General features: G+C 41.2%; 1 protein-coding gene across 5 annotated transcripts in view; it reads left to right on the top strand.

The window, feature by feature from the left end:
- Nucleotides 1–18,559, top strand: part of ARHGAP44 (Rho GTPase activating protein 44) — a 164,197-nt gene that overhangs the window by 76,268 nt on the left and 69,370 nt on the right. For all 5 annotated transcript variants that reach the window (XM_059379536.1, XM_059379535.1, XM_059379533.1 and 2 more), the window contains exons 2-3: nt 10,684–10,723; nt 11,122–11,226. In XM_059379536.1, the coding sequence (XP_059235519.1) occupies nt 10,684–10,723; nt 11,122–11,226 (145 nt within the window). The remainder of the gene's footprint in view (nt 1–10,683; nt 10,724–11,121; nt 11,227–18,559) is intronic.

The raw sequence follows: 18,559 nt of genomic DNA, 5'->3' as shown, positions 1-18,559 counted from the left end.
TGAAGGCAGATACTTAACCAACTGAGCCACCCAGGGGCCCCTAAATTAGTTTCTAAAAGTCCTTATTTGGAATTTTTATTCAAGTTCCATTGGTATAAAGAGAACTGATATCTTTATGAAGTTAATTCTTTCTATTCATAAATACAGAATATCTGTCTTTCATTTTGTCTTTGTTACTGTCTTCTACTAATTTTTTTCTCCATGAGATATTGCCCATCTTTGATTACATTTATTCTACCTTTTTTTTTCCTGTGTTAAGTGATTTTTGAACTTAGATCTAAGTATTTGCTGGTTATATTGATTTTGTTATATTACTCTTATATCCAGCTCTCATTCTAAACTTGCATTACTTTTAATAACTTCTATAGATTATGTCAGTTTAGCTTCTTTCTCTTCAGTTTTTAAATCCATTTCACTTACTTGCTGAGCTGGCTAGAAAGTGATAGTAGGCATTGTTTTCTTGACTTTAGAGGGGATATTTTCAACTTGTTCCCATGGAAAATAATGTTTTATAGGTACATTTCAAAAAACAAAGGTAAAAATTTTCCTTATTTTCCCTATCTTTCTTGAAGAGGCACTGAGTTTTATTAAATATTCTGTCTGCATTATTTGAGACCATCATGGCTTATCCTTTAATCTGTCAGTGTGATGAATTACACTTGCAGATATCTAAAATTAAATCACTCTCGGGGGGCCTGGCTGGCTCAGTTGGTGGCACATGGGACGCTTGATCTCAGGGTTTGAGTTTGAGCCCCACATTGGGTGCAGAGATTACTTAAAAATAAAGCCTTTAAAAATAGGAAAACCACTCTTGCATTCCAGCGATTAATCTAATTTGTTCATAATATGCTAATTTTTTGAGGAGATTTTTATGATTCTTAATGTATAGGACTGGTCTATAATTTTCTTTCTGCATCCTTATCTAGTTTTGGTAACGAGTTATACTTCGCTGTTAGCATGAGCTGTGTGTGTTGCATTTTATTTTATATTATTTTATTCTATTCTTTTGAAAAGTTTGTACAAGTTTGGAAGGAAACATTTGTTGAAAAGTTTCCTACTACATATCTTGGTCTTCTTTTTTCCTTGTGGAAAGATATTTAATTACTGCTTCAGTGTTTTTTTTTTTAAAGCTTTATAGGATTAGTCAGATTTCCTATTTATTTTTGAGTCAGTTTGAGCTTGCTTTATTTTTCTAGCTCTTTGGCCATTTTGTTCTGTTTTCAAATAAAGCTGTTCATAACTTTCATTTATTTTTTTAATCTCTGCAGTATTACTGGTTATATTCCACTTTTCTTTTCTATTATTATTTCCTTCTCTCTCTTTTTCTGGATAATTCCTATAGAGATTTGCTATTTTGTTAGTCTTTTCAAAAAATTAACTATCAACTTTGTTGATTCAATTTTTTTTCTATTTTACTAATTTCTTCGCTTTGTTATTTCCTTCCTTCTCATTTCTTGAATTTTAAACTGTTTATACTTCTCAAGTATTTTCAGCCTCTCTTCTAAAATAAGCATTTGAGTTTCTATATTTTTTAAAGTATCACTTTGCTCACAAGTTTGATATTTTATTTTACTTAAGATTTTTATTTATTTGTTTGACAGAGAGACACAGCAAGAGAGGGAACAGGAACAGGGAGAGCTGCAGGCAGAGGGGGAAGCAGGCTCCCTCCTGAGCAGAGAGCCTGATGCGGGGCTCAGTCCCAGGACCCTGGGATCATGACCTGAGCCGAAGGCAGAAGCTTAACCAACTGAGCCATCCAGGCACCCCTCAAGTTTGATATTTTAACTGTTCAATTCTCAATATTTTAAATTTCTAGCCATATCTCTTCGACCTCTGAACTATTTAGAATTGTTTTAAAAGTTTCTAAATCTTGTATGTGTGTTTCTTAAAATTTTAACTTTTCAGCTATGTATTGCAACTTAAATGACCTCAGGGTAAGAGAACATTGTCTGCTTGGCATCTCTTCTTTGGTTTTTGTCGAGACATTCTTGAAAGGCTACTAAGGGGTTAATTTTTAGAAATGAATACTTGTGTGCACCAGAAGAATTTCTGTTCTATAGGGATTAGATTCAGTGTTCCATGTGTGTCCGTCAAATCTGTTAACAAGTTTTTCAAATCCTCTGTATCTTTACTTCTTGTGTGTGCACTTTACCTCTCATTAATTAAAAGGGAAATGATACATTTCTATTATGGTACATTTTTTAGGGCTTCCCTGAAGTTCTCTGTTTTGATTTATATATTTTGTGGTTTTAATCGGGTACATCCAAGTGCAGAATTCTTACAGGCTCTTGGTGAGGTAGACTTTTCATTAAATTGGCTTCCTTCCTCCCTTATGGCTTTTTTGTTGTTGTTTTGTTTTGTTTTGTTTTTGTTTTTTGTTGTGGGTTTGTTTTTTTGTTTTTTGTTTTTTTTGCTTCAAAGTCTATTTGGGCTAACAGTAATATGATATTAATTAAAAATAGCCTGGTATACGTTTTTTCTTTTCTTTTCTTTTCTTTTCTTTTTAATGTTCCCGATTTTTCTCTTGTTAATCCTTTCACTTAACAGTTCAGGTTTCTTCCAGCTTTTCACCATTGCAAGTAAAGCTGCTGTTGAATAGTCATGAGATGTTGTAGGAGTGTGTGTATGAACGTAAATTTTATTTTCTCTAAGGTAGCCTTGCTAGGTCACCTGGCAAGTGTGTGTTCAAGTTTGTAAGAAACTGCCGAGCTGTTTTCCATAGGGGCTTTTACCATTTTGCTTTGCCCTCAGCTCCCAGCCACATGGTAGAGTTCCAATGGCTTTACAGTCTCTCCAGAACTTAATATGGTGAGGTATGAGGGGTGGTGGTGGTGGTGGCACTTTTGCCACATGAATAGCTTTACTTCATTTGAGTATAAATTCTCATTTTCCTAATGGATAATGTTGAGAAGTTTTTTCTGTTCTTATTTGCCATAGATCTTCCTCAATAAAGTTCCTGCTCAGATTTTTTGCCGTGATAAAGTTCCTGCTCAGATTTTTTGCCTCGATAAAGTTTCTGCTCAGATTTTTTGCCCGTTTTCCAATAGGATTTTTTTCTTATTGTTGAGTTTGAAAGTTGTTTATATATTCTGGCAATAATTCTTCTTTCATGTATCTGATCTACAAATATTTTCTCTTTCTGTGGGATGTCTTAATGGTTTTTAACACTGTCTTTCCTAGAGCAAAAGCTTTTAGTTTTGATGAAGTTTTTTTTTAAGATTTTATTTATTTATTTGACACAGAGAGAGAGATCACAAGTAGGCAAAGAGGCAGGCAGAGAGAGGGGGCGAAGCAGGCTCCCCTATGTGGGGCTCGATCCCGGGACCCTCAGACCATGACCTGAGCTGAAGGTAGAGGCTTAACCCACTGAGCCACCCAGGTGCCCCAGTTTTGATGAAGTTTAACGCATCAATTCTTTTTCTTTTATGGATTATGCTTTTGTTATCATATCAAGAACTCATTGCCTAACCGAAGGTCAAAGATATTTTCTCATATATTTTCTTCAAAAGTTTTATAGTCTAATTTTTATACTTGGGTGTATGAACTATTATGAATTAGTTTTTATACACGCTGTGAAGTATGTATGGGTCAAGGTTCATATTTTTTGCATATGAATATTCAGTTTTTTCAGAACAATTTGTTGGAGACTCTATTTTTCTTCCTTTGAATGGCCTTTGCATTGTCCTAAATCAGTGGTGATAAATCAGTTGGTTATATTGTCTAGATCTTATTTATTTATTTATTCTTTCTTTGTACCACCATACTCTTTTGATGACTTAAAGAAGTCTTAACATTAGGTAGTGAGTCCTACAAATTTATTTTTTTTAAGATTTTATTCATTTATTTGACACACAGAGATCACAAGTAGGCAGAGAAGCAGGCAGAGAGAGAGAGGAGGAAGCAAGCTCCCCGCTGAGCAGAGAGCCCAATGTGGGGCTTGATCCCAGGACCCTGAGATCATGACCTGAGCTAAAGGCAGAGGCTTTAACCCTGAGCCACCCAGGTGCCCCCAATTTATTTTTTCTAAAAATTATTTTAGATCTTCTACTTCCTTTTCAGTTTTGTATTGATTTTATATTCAGCCTGGCTGTAGCCACAAAAAATCGGGATAAAATTTTGATTGGGACTAGATTAATTAATCCATAACTAATTTTTGAATATTGGTATATTTATTATGTTGCATTTTCCAATCCACACAGTTTTGTGCCTCTATTTATTTAGAGCTTCTTTGATTTGTCATAAGTATTTTGTAGTTTCCAGCATACATCTTCAGTACATATTTTGATAGATTTGTAGGTATTTTATTCTTTTGTAGCAGTTGTCAATGGCATTTGATTTTTTTTTTTTTTTTGGCATTTAATTTCTAATCTCGGGATTCATGTGTTTATTACCAACATAAAGATGTAGATTTAATTTGTGTATGTTTACCTTGTGTCCTGCAACCCTGTTGAACTCATTTGTTAGTTTGAGATTTTTTTTCCCTGTAGATTTTTTTGGCATTTTCTACATAGACAATAATGTCATCTGTAAATAGGGACATTTAAATTTGTTCCTTTCAGATCTGTTTCCTTTTTGTTTACTTTTCTTGCCTTATTGCACTGAGTCAGACTTGTGGTATCGTGTGGGTTGTGTCAAGGTCAGACACACTTGCCTCAGTCTCCATCTTAAGGAGCAAGGTATCTAACCTTTCCCCATTAGGTAAGATGTCGCCTGTAGGATTTATTTTGTTTGATTTTGTGTTTTATTTTGTTTTGCAGATGTTATTTAAGTTGAGGAAGTCCCCTTCTATTTCCAGCTTTCTGGAAGTTTTGACCAAGAGTAGGTTTTGAATTGAATTGCATTTTCAAATGCTTTTTTCTGAATCCATTGATATGATCAGGTTTTTCTTTTTTAGTCTGTATGTAATATGATGGATTTTATACTGATTGATTTCAGATCCCTGGAATAGTATCTCTGAAACAAACCCAACTTGGTAATGGTGAATAATTATTTTTATATATTACTGAATTCTATTTGGTAATGTTATGTTAAGGATTCATATACCTATATTCATGAGGAATATTAGTCTGTAGTTATTTTTTTTTTAATTCTTCTTTGTCTGGTTTTGGTATCAGAAGAATACTCCCTTCATAAAATGAACTGGGAAGTGCTCCCTCTTCTGTATTCTGGAAGAGTTTGGGTAGAAGTGGTGCTATTTATTTTTTAAACATTTGGTAGTATCCTTTTGTGGAGCCTTCTGGACCTTAAGATTTTGGGGGATGGGAAGACTTAATAGTTTGAGTTCAAATTTCTACTATTACAGGGCTCTTCAGATTGCCTATTCCTGGGGTGTCTGGGGGGCTCAGTGGGCTAAGTGCCTTCAGCTCAGGTCATGATCCCAGGGCCCTGGGATCAAGTCCCATGTTGGGCTCCCTGCTCAGCGAGGATCCTGCTTCTCCCTCTGCCTCTGCCACTCTTGTGCTCTCTCTCTCTCTGCTAAATAAATAAATAAAATCCTTAAAAAGAAAACAAAACAAATTGTCTATTCCTTTTTTTTTTAATTTGACACACCAGGGAGAAAGAGCATAAGTAGGGAGAGGGAGAAGCATGCTCCCTGCTGAGCAGAGAGCCCAATGCTCTCTAGGTCCTAGGACCCCAGGACCACTGGAGCCAAAGGTAGGTGCATAACCCACTGAGCCACCCAAGCACCCCTCAAATTGTCTATTCCTATTGGCTATATATACCTATATGGTGGTTTGTGTTTTTTTTAAGAATTAGTCCATTTCATGTAAATTGCTACATTTACATCGATAAGGTTCTTTTTTTAAAATATTTATTTATTTGATAGAGATCACAAGTAGGCAGAGAGGCAGGTAGAGAGAGTGGAGGAAGCAGGCTCCCTGCTGAGCAGAGAGCCCGATGTGGGGCTTGATGCCAGCATCTCAAGATCATGACGTGAGCGGAAGGCAGAGGCTCAACCCACTGAGCCACCCAGGTGCCCCCATATATAAGGTTCTAAGACATTTAGACGTTTATAGGGTTCTGTAGTGATATCTCCTGTTTCACTCTTATTGGTAATTTGTCTTCTCTTTTTCTGTCTTTTCAGTTGTGTTACGGTGTACTTCAGTTATACTTATTTTTTAAGAACCAGCTCTATCATTGATTTTTCTCTTTTATTATTTCTTTTTGTTTTAAACATTCATTTCTGCCCTTATCGTCATGCTATCCTTCCTTGTCCTTCCTTCGGATTTATTTTGGTCAACTTTTTATAGGTGTTGCAGTAGGAGCTTAGATTTTAATTTGAGAATGTTTCTTTTTCTAGTGTATGGATTTGGTGCTGTTTCCCTCTTAGCATTGCTTTGGCTATATATAACATTTTGATACATTGTATTTTCATTTTTATTCAGTTCAGTATTTTTTTTTATTTATTTCTTTTGAGACTTTCTCTTTGACTTATGGATTATTTAGAAATGTTTTATTTTATAACCAAGTATTTGGATTTTTCAGTATTTCCTTTATATCTTTCTGTTACTCATTTCTATTTTGATTCTACCGTGATCAGAGAATACATTATATGTGATTTCAGTTATTTCAAATGAATTGAGGTTTGTCTTATGGCCCCAGAGATTGTCTGTCTTGGTATATGTTCCATGAGCCCTGGAAAAGAATGTGTATTCTGTGATGTTGAATGGAATGTCCTGTAAATGTCCATTCAGTTCTATTGATTAATGGAGTTGTGTGTTCTCACTTATTCCTCCTAATTTTTTGTATCTAGTTAGTCTGTCAGTTGTTAAAAGAGGGGGTTTTGAAGTCTCCAGTTATAAATGTGGATTTGTCTCCTTTTAGTTCAGTACATTCTTGCTTCACATATTTTGTAGTTTTGTTGTTTAGTTCACCCACATTTAGGATTGTTGTGTCTTCCTGGTGGATTGACCTTTTCTCATTATATTATGCTCCTTTCTGTCTCTGGTCATTTCTCTATATTGAAATCTTCTTCATATGTTCATGTAGCCCCTTCTGCTTGCTTCTGACTAGTGTTTACTAGTATATTTTTTACTAGTATATTTTTCTACAGTTTTACTTTCAATCTACTTGTATAATTATACTTTAAGTGAGATTCTTGTAGGCAACATATTTTTTAAAAGGTTTTATTTGTTTGTTTGTTGATAAATAAGAGAGAGAGAGAGAACATAAGTTGGGGGAGTGGCAAAGGGAGAGGGAGACGCACACTCCCTGGTGAGCAGAGAGCCTGACCCGGGGCTCAATCCCAGATGCAGGGATCATAACCTGAGCGGAAGGTAGAAGCTTAACTGACTGAGCTACCCAGGTGCCCCTAGACAATATATTTTGAATCCACTCTGCCAATCTCGTCTTTTAATTGACATATGTAGACCATTTACATTTAACATAAGTCTGGCTATCTTAAGGCTTAAGTCCATTTTATTTTCTATGGTGATTTTTTCCCCCCTGTTTTTCATTGCTTTGTTTTCTTTTTCTTTCCTTCTGGGTTAGATTACATTTTGGTTTCTCTATGGCATTTTTGGGTGTATCTCCTTATGTAGCAGTTTTAATGGTATTACATAGTAATGGTATTACATAGCTTTTCGTAGTCTACTGATAGTATTATTTTACCAGTTTGAATGAAATCTAGAAACTTTACTTTTCTTTATGTGCCTTTACCATTTCTCAATTATAATTGTATTAAATATTTCCTCTACATACATTTAGAGCTACATACACAATGTTATAAATTTGCTTTAACCATCAATTTAAAAGACTCAAGAGGAGATAGAATACTATTTTATTTACTGTTTTTCATCACCAGGTTTTTCTTTCCTTCCTGATACTTCAAGGCTGTTTCTTTTACCATTTCTTTTTTATTGTTTTTTATTTAGAACTTCTTTAGCAATTCCTTAAGGCAAGCCTGCTGATGACACATTTTGTTAGTTTTCCTTTATCTGAGAATATCTTGTTGGTTTTTTTTATTCCTATAGGATATTTTAATTGAATATAGGATTGTAGATTAGCAATTAGTTCTTTTCTTTCAGTACTTGATAAATGGTGTGCCACTTCCTTCTGTATTCTGTAATTTCTCATCGTAAATCTATAATTCAAATGGTTTCCCCTCTGTTAGGTATCATTTTTGTCTCTCTGCTGTCAGGTCTTTGCCTTTAGTTTCAGAAATTTGACAATGAGTCTTGGTGAGTACTTCCTTGTGTTTATCCTGTTATTGTGTTTTGGGTTTGTTCAGCATCTTGAATATTATGTCCTTTGCCGTATTTGGGGAGTTTTCAGCTGTTATATTCTTTTGAGTACATTTTCAGCCCTACCTTCTTTTCCCTCTTCTGGGACTCCAGTGAAATAAATATTTAATCTTCTATTATAGTTCCACAGGCCCCTTGTTTTTGTTTGTTGGTTTGATCTATTTTTGCTCTGTTGTTTAGACCAGGAAGTGTCTCTTGTGCTTTCTTCCAGTTCACTGATTTCTCCTTTTCTCCCTCCATTCCGAAGTTGAATCTGCCCACCGGGATTTTTCAATTTAGATTATTGCATTTCTCAACTCTAAAATTTTCACTTTGGCCTTTTTAAATTTTCCTCTGGTTTTGACACTTTCTGGTTTTTTGTTTGTTTGTTTCAGTCATGTTCATAAATGCTCATCAAGGCATCTTCACAATGAATGCTTGAAAGTCTTTGCCACATAATTCTGACATCTCTGTCATTCTGCTTTTGGCATTTATTGATTGTCTTCTTTCAGTTTGAGAGCTTTCTGATTCTTGATATGATAAGTCATTTTTTTACTGAAACTTGAGTATTATATTATAGCATGAAATTCTCGGTTTTATTTAAACTTTCTCTTTTAGCTGATGTTCTCTGATATCATTTGAGCAGGGGAAGGGAGAATGCTGCTTTGTTACTGGCAGGTGGAAATAGAAGTCCAGGCTCATTGCTTGGCCTTCACTGGCTCCCGCTCCCCCAAGAAGGTGGTGCTGCTCATTACTGCTGGGTGGGAGTGGAAATTCTGGCTCCCCATTGGACCCTCACTGATATCTCCCTGACTGGGAGGGGTGGGAGTGGTTTGTTATGGCTCCCCACTTGGCTTGTAGCTATGCTGTGGCAAAGGATGGTTTTGTTACTACTGGATGGTGGTGAAAGTCCTGACTCCCTCCCAAGCCTCCTGTTACACCACCTCCACAAGGAGGGAGAAGGATGCCTTGTCACCACCAGGTGATGGTAGATGCATGGACTGCTCATGTGGTTTCCACTGTTACAGCCAAGCGGTGACAAATTCCCCAGCTCCATATTCAAATGTCTCTGATGCTACACTGGCCAAGAAGAGGTGGAGAGGGTCGAGTGCCTTGCCTGGCAAGGGTGGAAGGCTAGGCTCCCTTCCCAGCATTTGGTGATATGGGTGGGGTAGGACAACAGGGTTGTGTTTTGTTTTTTTTCCTGTAGCGTTTGGCTTGAGTGAGCAATTATTATCTATAGACATTTTCTATCTTGCCAGGTTGCTTCTTTCCTGATCCTTTGGCTACAGAGACCTGGCTTGTGTTGGTCTTGTTTTGGCTATCCTCACTGGTGTTTTGGTTCACAACTTCCAAAGCGCCACGTGTGGAATATGTGAGGCAGAAATCCCCACCACGCCACTCCATGCCATTCATCGGATCTGGTGGCTTCTAGCCAGTCTGCCTTGTGCCCACCTTTCAGATATTTCTTGTTAGTTTTATACATAAGGTCCCAGGGTTTTGTGTTTACTTAGTGAGGGGGAGAAGTGCAGTGTGCTCACTCCATCCTCCCAGAAGCCAACGTCCTCACTTTCTTCCTTCAGTGTATCATTTGTTCTTCAATATTTCATGCAGATGTTACCGTCTTAGATAATCCAGGTCATTGAAGTTCTCCAGGCTCTCCATATGTTGTTTCTTCTTTCTCTGGACCTTTCGTGTTGACAGTTTGTTTTCATGGGAATTTGCAGATTATATGTGAGAGTGTGAGAAGGAGAGAGAGACTCCCAGAAACACAAGAGAACACACCTGTGCGAGGGAAATCATTGACTGAACCTTACCTGTGAGATTCTCCAGATGAGAAATTGAGACCGCTTTGCTCCAAAGAAGATTCTCATTCACCCCAGATGGGATGTCAGTAGGGTTGCTAATAGGTTGGGGCCACTTCAACCTGTGCCGAAATTCTTTCTCAGAATGTGTTCATCTCCGGGTCAAGCCCCCCACTTTCTGGTGGGGGCACCTAACCCTCAGTTGTCACATCTCCATGGTGACATTTGCATTCGTCACCAGAACTCAGTGTTTTCTTCTTCTTTGCTGTTTATTGATCCCTGCTCAGATTTCTGTTACTTTTAATTGCTTGTCTGGGGGAGGCTATGGGGTACAGGTTGGGGAACATGCCTAATTCTGTTACTTAAAAAAAGAATGGAAAGAAAGAAACGTGTTTGCTGTCTTTCATCCTGGTTCCAGTCTGTAGCAGAAGAGTGTGCAAGGGCTCTTGTTTGCTGTTTGCTGGAGGATTTACGGTTGGTTCCCAGTCAATCCCGGGATTGTTCATATTTTCTCTTATGAGAAATCTCTGTTGTGCATGTCTGTTTCTCTTGTCTCGCCATGAACAGAGAGTGTGGAGGATAAGAAAGAGACTATGTTCCTAATTTATTTTTTATTTTTTATTTTTTACTGACATGTTTCTCAATTTTCTCTTTAGGGCAGAAAAGACTGAAGTTTTGAGCGAAGACCTTCTTCAGGTAAGGTATCACCGGCCCCTCAAACACGGACACCGAATATGTCTTCCCATTATGATTTGAGCCATCCCCACAGCCATTTCAACTGCTCAGACTGCTCTTGGTGCAGTCTCTGTAGACAAACTTTTCTCCTTTATGGTCTTTAAATACCGGTTTACATAAGAGTTTTCGGGGGACATGACAGTCATTTGATTGCAGGGCTCACTGAGAGCCCCTAAGTCTGCCATTGCCTGGCTCCCTCCAGTTCTCCAGCATTGGGTGTTGTCTCCCCAGCAATGCTTGTCTCTGCAGAACATGGGCTGGACTCCCCTCCCACGATTGTCCAGATTGATGGCCCCACTTCTGACCTTAGCCTCGCATGGTGACATGCCCTCCCCCCGTCACCACTGCTCTCTCTGCAGGTGGAGAAGCGCCTGGAGCTGGTGAAGCAAGTTTCCCACAGCACTCACAAGAAGCTCACTGCATGTCTCCAGGGCCAGCAAGGGGCTGAGGCCGACAAGCGTTCAGTAAGTGCCTTCCTACCCCTGCCCCGCCGGTAGCCTCACCCCTGCAAGATAGGGGACCCACTCTGGGGGCCTCGTTTGGTGTGGCTGTGTCATCTCTCCAGCCATTTCTCTGTCTGTGAGTTGGCAGGTGTTTCTGTGGTGTGGCAGCCCCTTCCCATCTCTTCCCACCCACCCTTTAACCTGCCTGAAGCATCCCCCACCATGAGCAGGCAGGACACGGTCCCCCTCTCTTTGTATTCCCTGCACTGGGGCAACAAGGCCACGCTTGGGAGTCCACCATTAGGGAAGCTTAAACCTACGTCTTGTCATCGATTCTGTGTGCCTCCATGGTCCTGTAAGATCTCATGGGAAAAGTGACACTGTGGTTTTGGAGGTGACAGGGGACCTGTGAAGGATTTTCCCTATAAGGAAACAGTTACAGAGAGCCTGCCAAGGGAAGGTATCCTAGCGTCTTTGTGTATAACCCACATTCGTCCCACGGGCGTTGTGTATTGTGATTCTCTGCCAGAAACAGTCATCACCGCTGACTCGCTTTCCCTCCTGACCTCCTGTCCCACCCCCAACTCCACCAAAGCTTAAAATGTGTTCTTAGATGTTCCTCTTGGCTTTATGACAAGGATCTGCAATCTGGGATGTTTTAATCATCCCTGAGTTTAGAGTCGAGATGTTTGGCGTCTGATTATCTCTGACCAGGAGTTATTGTTGACTTCTGCCTCCCAGTGGTCTCTCTGAATGTGCCTCCCACCCCCCAGCTCCGGTGGTCCCCTTTCTAGGGATGGTCATGTGATGTGTCCCGATGCTTCACCCCAGTCCCATGCTGCAGTGTAAGACCCATCTCTGCCTGCCTTATCCATCATTCTGTCTTCTTCCCAGCCCAGGTGTCGTTTTTGTTTTTGGGGGGTTGTTTTTTTTTTTTGAGTATCCATTTTAACTTTTTTTTTAATTATGTTAGTCACCATACAGTACATCATTAGTTTTTGATGTAGTGTTCTATGATTCATTGTTTGCATAGAACATCCAGTGCTCCATGTAATCCATGCCCCCCACAATACCCATCACTGGGCCAACCCCTCTTCCCACTTCCCTCCCCCTCTGAAACCCTCAGTTTGTTTCCTGGACTCCATAGTCCCTCATGGTTTGTCTCCCCCTCTGACTTTCCCCCCTTTGTTTTTCCCTTCTTTCTCCTAATGCCTTCCACGCTATTCCTTATGCTCCACCTATTAGTGAAACCCTATGATAATTGTCTTTCTCTGCTTGACTTATTTCACTCAGCATAATCCCCTCCAGTTCCAACCATGTCAAAGCAAATGGTGGGCATACATCCTTTCTGATGGCTGCGTAATATTCCATTGTATATATGAACCACATCTTCTTTATCCATTCGTCTGTTGAAGGAGCTGAGAATCCCTTTGACAGATGAATGGTGTTTTCTTTCTTAATATTCCCAGCAGGAATCTCTTACGTATGGTAGAAGTGAAACATCCTGGTGACTAAGGGTTTAGAAAATGTCTATGGAGGTAATTCTGCATGTATCAGGAATTTTAGCAAGGGGAACCTGAGTGGTCTAAAAGGAGAATCTGCAAAATTGCTTTGGACATGAGACCCATTCACTAAACAAACATCTAAGGTAGGACTCCAGGTGATAGATGTTTTGGGTGAGGGCCTGCCACCAGGCCTGGCCATGACCCACTTCCTTTCATTTGTTCTAAGAAGTACTATTTCTGTTTTTAAAATAACTGATCTATAATACAGAATAGTTTAGAATCAGGAGGAGCAACTGAATGTTCTTGAAGAGGGTTGAAACTGTCCTTTTGTGTTAGTAGGTTGATTAGTACTAGAATTATATTTTCTGGGATAAGGTGAAATTGCCTAGATGTGCCGGGTTTGATTTGAATTGAGGGTCTTGCAAACTGTATCAGTTAGGAGGCATTTGGCTCCCTACATGTTCTAAAAGATAGGATAGTAATAGAAAATTTAAGATCTGGTGAGGCCAGTAGGTCAGGGGATCATTGGCATTGAAAATGCAAGTTTGATGGCGGTGTGGGTGTACCCCCGTAAGGGGAACCCCAGAGTCACTCAGGACAGAGGAAGGAAAATGTGAGCAAGAGACATGATTGTGCTTCCACCTGGGAGGAGTGGATGACGCGGGAGAAACAGGCTTAGGATTGGCTTGTTTGAATAGCTTTAGCAGGCTCTTGTCCCTAGTTGTCTGGCACCTGACCCTAAGGGGGTTAGGGCAGGTGGACGGTGGCCTGGAGAATGAGAGCCCCATTAAAGAGGTAGTTGAGGTGTAGGCTGTGGATTGGTTGATTTTCATTTGACAGGCACACTCATGGGTGAATTGGTTTTTTTTTTTTTTTTACTATCTCTAAGCATTAGCTGACCCTCACAGAGGTGGTCCCTCCAGGGTCACCAAGACACCAGATGTCAAAACCTCAGAACACAACCAATAGAAGATATAGCTAACACTAATTAATTGTTAATTAATTAACTAATTAACTAATTAATTCAGCAAAAAGGCCCTTACTGTATCACTTCATTATGTGACTGAAGTCACGGTCCTGAGGTGTATACATCGGCTCTGGGTCAGCAGTTCTGTAATATTCTGGCTCCTCTCAGTGGCAACGTGGCTGCTGCAGCTCCAGACATCACGTCTTCATGTAACCGCTTCTAAGGCAGAAAGCTTGAGGGTGGGTGGTAAGAGGATGAACTATCTCTGCATGCTTTTTTGTTTGATTGTTTGTTTGTTTGTTTTCATCAGGGAGGAAAAAAGTCTTTCCCAGAATTTCTTTTATGTTCGCCTGCCAGGGAGGCTGAGGAAATGGATATGTGTCATAGAGAAATGGATTTGCCTTGGCTGGCCATGAGGCACCTTCTGGGACGCATGTGAACAGGTGTCTGTTGGCAGGGAGGCACGCAGTGGCTGTAGTTGGGCCCTGAGGATTGTAGCCACATTAATCCAGGGGTCACCATGTGAGCTGGACACCCGTGGGGTTGAGGAAGTCTGTGCTGGAAGGGTGCTCACATAGGTATAGGTCAGTGATCCCCCCGCCCAGCCCTGCACAGACGTCTCGTGTTTGATTGGGTCAATGATTTCTTGAGCTGACCAGTCTTTTAGTGTCCTCATAGGACTGAATATAGGATCCAGCTGAAAAGAAACTCAGCTGTTTAAAATATTGAACAGCCACAGACTGGCAGGAGAAAAATGTCCGAAGCCACAACTCAAATACATTCTTCCAGGTTTTTTTCTAAAGTAACACATCAAGGGATTTAATAGGAGACATGACACTTATTAATTGCCTCGGGTACTGACATATGTACTCAGTTCTTTGAAATTATTAGGTAAGGAGATGTGTCAAGATCTAAGGAATAGGTGAAAAGAATCAGAGATTGAAAGTGAGAAACTTGCAAAAAAAAATGAAGGGAGAAAGTGGGAGTGAGGGAAGTAACGACCGAACTCTAAATGGGGAGGTTGGGTGTGAAGAGAGGGTCGAGAGGTAAATACAGAGAAGAAACTGATGGAGGCCAGCAGGAGGGTGGTGGGGGAGGGACGACATGGGTGGCAAGGGAGTGTGACTGGGATGAAAGGCACAGCATCGGGAATATAGTCAATGTATTGTAATGGTGCCGTATGGTGACAGATGGTAACTATGCTCTGGGGAGCGTAGTGTGTGTGTGTATACAGTTGCTCACTCACGGTGTTGTACCCCTGAAACTAGGGTGACATTGCTTGTCATCTCTACTAAAGTAAAAGAAAGAGAGTGAGAGAGAGAGAGAGAGAGTCGAGATGGTTGTTCTTCGAGGGAATGAGGGAATGAAGCAAGCACGTAGAGTTCTAGCATCTCAGAATGGGAAGGGACTTTAAGAGTGTGCTGGTAGGAGGCGCCTGGGTGGCTCAGTTGTTAAACATCTGCCTTCTGCTCAGGTCATGATCCTGGAGTCCAGGAATCGAGCCCCACGTCGGCATGGAGTCTGCTTCTCCCTCTGTTCCTCAGCTGTTTCAGGGCGAGGAAGAACAGCTCGCTAGGAATTAAATAGCGAAGATGTCTATGAGGAAGTGGCAGCAGAGGTAATGGCAGCCAAAGGGGTACAGCAGCTTCTAGGACCGGGGGCAACAGGTGCAGGATTTCCCGAGATGGGAAGGAGTCCAGGGCATCTTTGAGAGACACGAAGGTGGCCAGTGACTAGAGTATGGACAGCGATAAGGAGAGAGGCTAGAGATGGGACGGTGGGGACGCCATCACACCTTGGAGGCCATGGGAAGGATTAATACTTTAGATAGGGTATGAGGGAGATAGATATCTATCTAATAGATAGATAAGGACTTTAAGTAAGGACTAGGACCCCAGAGCAATGGGAGTCAGTGTTTCAGTCAAAAGGGGCATGGTCTGATTTATAAGCAATTCTGTGATAAAGGGATATGTGGGGGCAGAGGCTGTGGTGTAGGTAAGGGCCAGACAAATATGGGAACCACCTAGGCGAGAAGCGTTGGGGTCAGGGAAGATGGAGAGAAACCGGCAGATGCGCTAGATCCACAATGTAGACCATGTGGGACTTGAGTCGATGCCCAGGTGTCAGGAATGGAAAGGGTTCAAGGTCTCCGGCTTGAGTGACTCTTGACTCCGTAGGATTTGATGAGATCATCTAAGGAGACAAGTGGCCCTTGCATCAGGATCCTCAGAACCTGCAGCATTGTACACCCCGAGAGGAGTTGGATCTAGCAAAGAAGGCAGAGCAGTCAGTAGTACAGAAAATCTACCCCCTATTCACTTCCGACCCCCAGACGTCACCTTGTGTTTTTCTCTCTCCACACCCAGATTTTCAGAAGGTCCCACCGGCTCCTTCTCCAGACAATCCCCATTGCCTCCCGTATTTGCCACCCTCATCCCTGCACGCATTCTCTCCAGCCAACTCTGGCAGGTCCTCTGCTCCTCCTTAACCCTGTCCCCTTCATCATCCAGTCTCTACATGGAGATCAGATGGGGCACCATCCTGCTGAAATCCCACCAAAGGATTCCTATTGCAGAATCAAATTTCAGCTCCTTACCGTGGTCCTTGGACCCTCATGATGAACCTTTGCCTGCATCTCTGAGCTCGGCTCTTGCTCCCACCCAGGCATCATTGTCCCCACATGGACGTGCCCACAACTTCTTTCTTTTCTGATTCTCAGGATGGCCCCCCTTCCCCCCTGATGTTTGTCCCTTTCCTCCCCCAATCACGTCACCCCATTTTATTTTCTTCAGAGTGCGTATTATTATCTAAAATCCTTATGGTCATTCCCCATCACCGATGAGTTCCACGGAGCAGAGATCTTGTCTCTCCATCACGGCTGTATTTTTAAGGCCTAGAACAGGGCCTGCCACAGGGTAGGCAAGGCTAAAAATACATTTGTGTCATGAATGGATGGCCCATGGGTATTTTAGGCACAGAACCTGCCGATGTGTCAGCATGCCACTTTGAATCTTTCCTGTTCTCTACAGAAGCAATTTAGCATGATGATTCTGCATTTAAGCTCTGGAAGCTTGACTGCCTAAGATTGAAGCCTGGCTCCCCTCCTTCCTGATTATACCTGACCTTGGGCAAGTCTGTTAGCTCTGGAGGCCCTGGTTTCCTCATTTGGGAAACGGTAATAACAGTAATGAATTTCTACCCAGTAAGGTTGTTTGAGGGTTCAGCCTAGCATGCTTAGCACAATGCTTAACGTTAGTAAACATTAAAGAAGTAGAATCTGGTGCATTATCATGGCCCCACTGTTTGGCTGAAATGACCCTCAGGAACTCCTGACCCTGAGCGGCACAGCTGTGCCTTTGGGGAAGTGAACCCCAGGAGAGCTACTTGCCTGGGCTTGGAATTCGAGGAAAGTGGATAGGAGTTTTCAGAATGAAAGGGTACAGGGTGTGTGTGTATGTATGTGTTGGGGAGACAGAGTAAATATTAGGATTGGACTTTTTGTCTCTGAGTCATCCTACAAACTGCTTGCGCCCAAGATATCTTAGAGAGAACAGTCATCTCAGAAAAGTCAGACTGATGACTTTCAAACTCTGGAACATTCTGTCTTCCCTAACCTTAATTCTTCAGGTTGTATCAGTGGTCTAGAATCAGGAGAAAGATTATTTTAATACCTTCTTTTTGACCTGAAAAATTGCTGGCCGGGACAAAGCTTGCTAAGTAACCTCTTGTATCGCCCTGAGCATTGGGTGGCTCTCAGCCTAGATCCTTGTTCGTAGAAGGAGACCAATTTCAGCTGCTTTTGCAGATCATTGGGTAGTTTAATCCTTCCTGATATCCTTTACATAAAGAGACTCGGTGTCCTTATCCATAAAGGTGGGGGGGCGGGAGAAAGCAGATAATACCTCAGTTATAGGCAGGCATGAGGTTCAGTAATGTGCTTGCCATCTACTGAACCCTCAGTTTTTCCTTCATCTCAGAGAATCTCTTTAGAAATAGAACTAATTTGTAGTCTTTCGTGGATTACAGTTCATTTACTTCTCTTCTGCCATCTTTGATTATAGACTGTCACTCTCCCCTTTCTGACATGAAGGTACTGCCTTGATTCATTTCTTCCTTCCCCTTTTTCCTTGGTGACTTCCTTCTCACTCCTCGATTTCAAAAGCAGCTGTACAAATAAAAACAAATCATTTATTTCCACCAAGGTTTTTGCCCAGTTAACCCCCTTCACTCCTGCCCTTGGAATACCAGCACACAAATTCACCCTCAACCTCCCTCCTACAGAGGATTCATTCTCCTGAGAGTCACCTGTGTCACAAGCCCAGGCCCAGGATTGGGACAGTTACACCATAAGTGGAGGACTTGTTCAAATAAATTTTCGCATCTTCATTCTGTGATCTATGCAGCCATTACAAAAAAGAAAAAAAGAAGAAGAAGAAGAAATGGAACAGCTCTGTGTGTCATGATGGGAAATGACCCAAGCGGTATCTGTATACAATAAGGAAAGCAAGGTGCAGGGTGGTGGATATGATGTGCTAACATTTGCGGGGGCGGGGCGGTATCCGCTAAAAACAGACACATGCATACGTATAATTGGATCCACTTGGAGTGCTTATGGAAGGATATACAAAAGACTGGTCACTGTCATGGTCTCCGGTGAGGGGCACTAGGTGTCCAAGAGTCATGGATGGGAGGGACATTTGCTGCTGTAAATATTCTAGTGACTTTTGAGTTTTGTGCCGTACACATGTGTTTCCTGGTCAAACATTAAACTGTTAAGAGTGTTGGCTCAGAAACTGGCTTTTGTACACAGAGGGCAAGGAGAGACCAAAGGAAGAGACAGACCACTCCAGGTTTGGTAGGTGGCAGGTTTAAGAAGCAGGGG

This window comes from Mustela nigripes, chromosome 16, assembly GCF_022355385.1.
Source record: "Mustela nigripes isolate SB6536 chromosome 16, MUSNIG.SB6536, whole genome shotgun sequence".
Lineage (NCBI taxonomy): Eukaryota > Metazoa > Chordata > Mammalia > Carnivora > Mustelidae > Mustela > Mustela nigripes.
The sequence above is the reverse complement of the archived record's forward strand: the minus strand, read 5'-3'. Positions and strand labels throughout refer to the sequence as shown.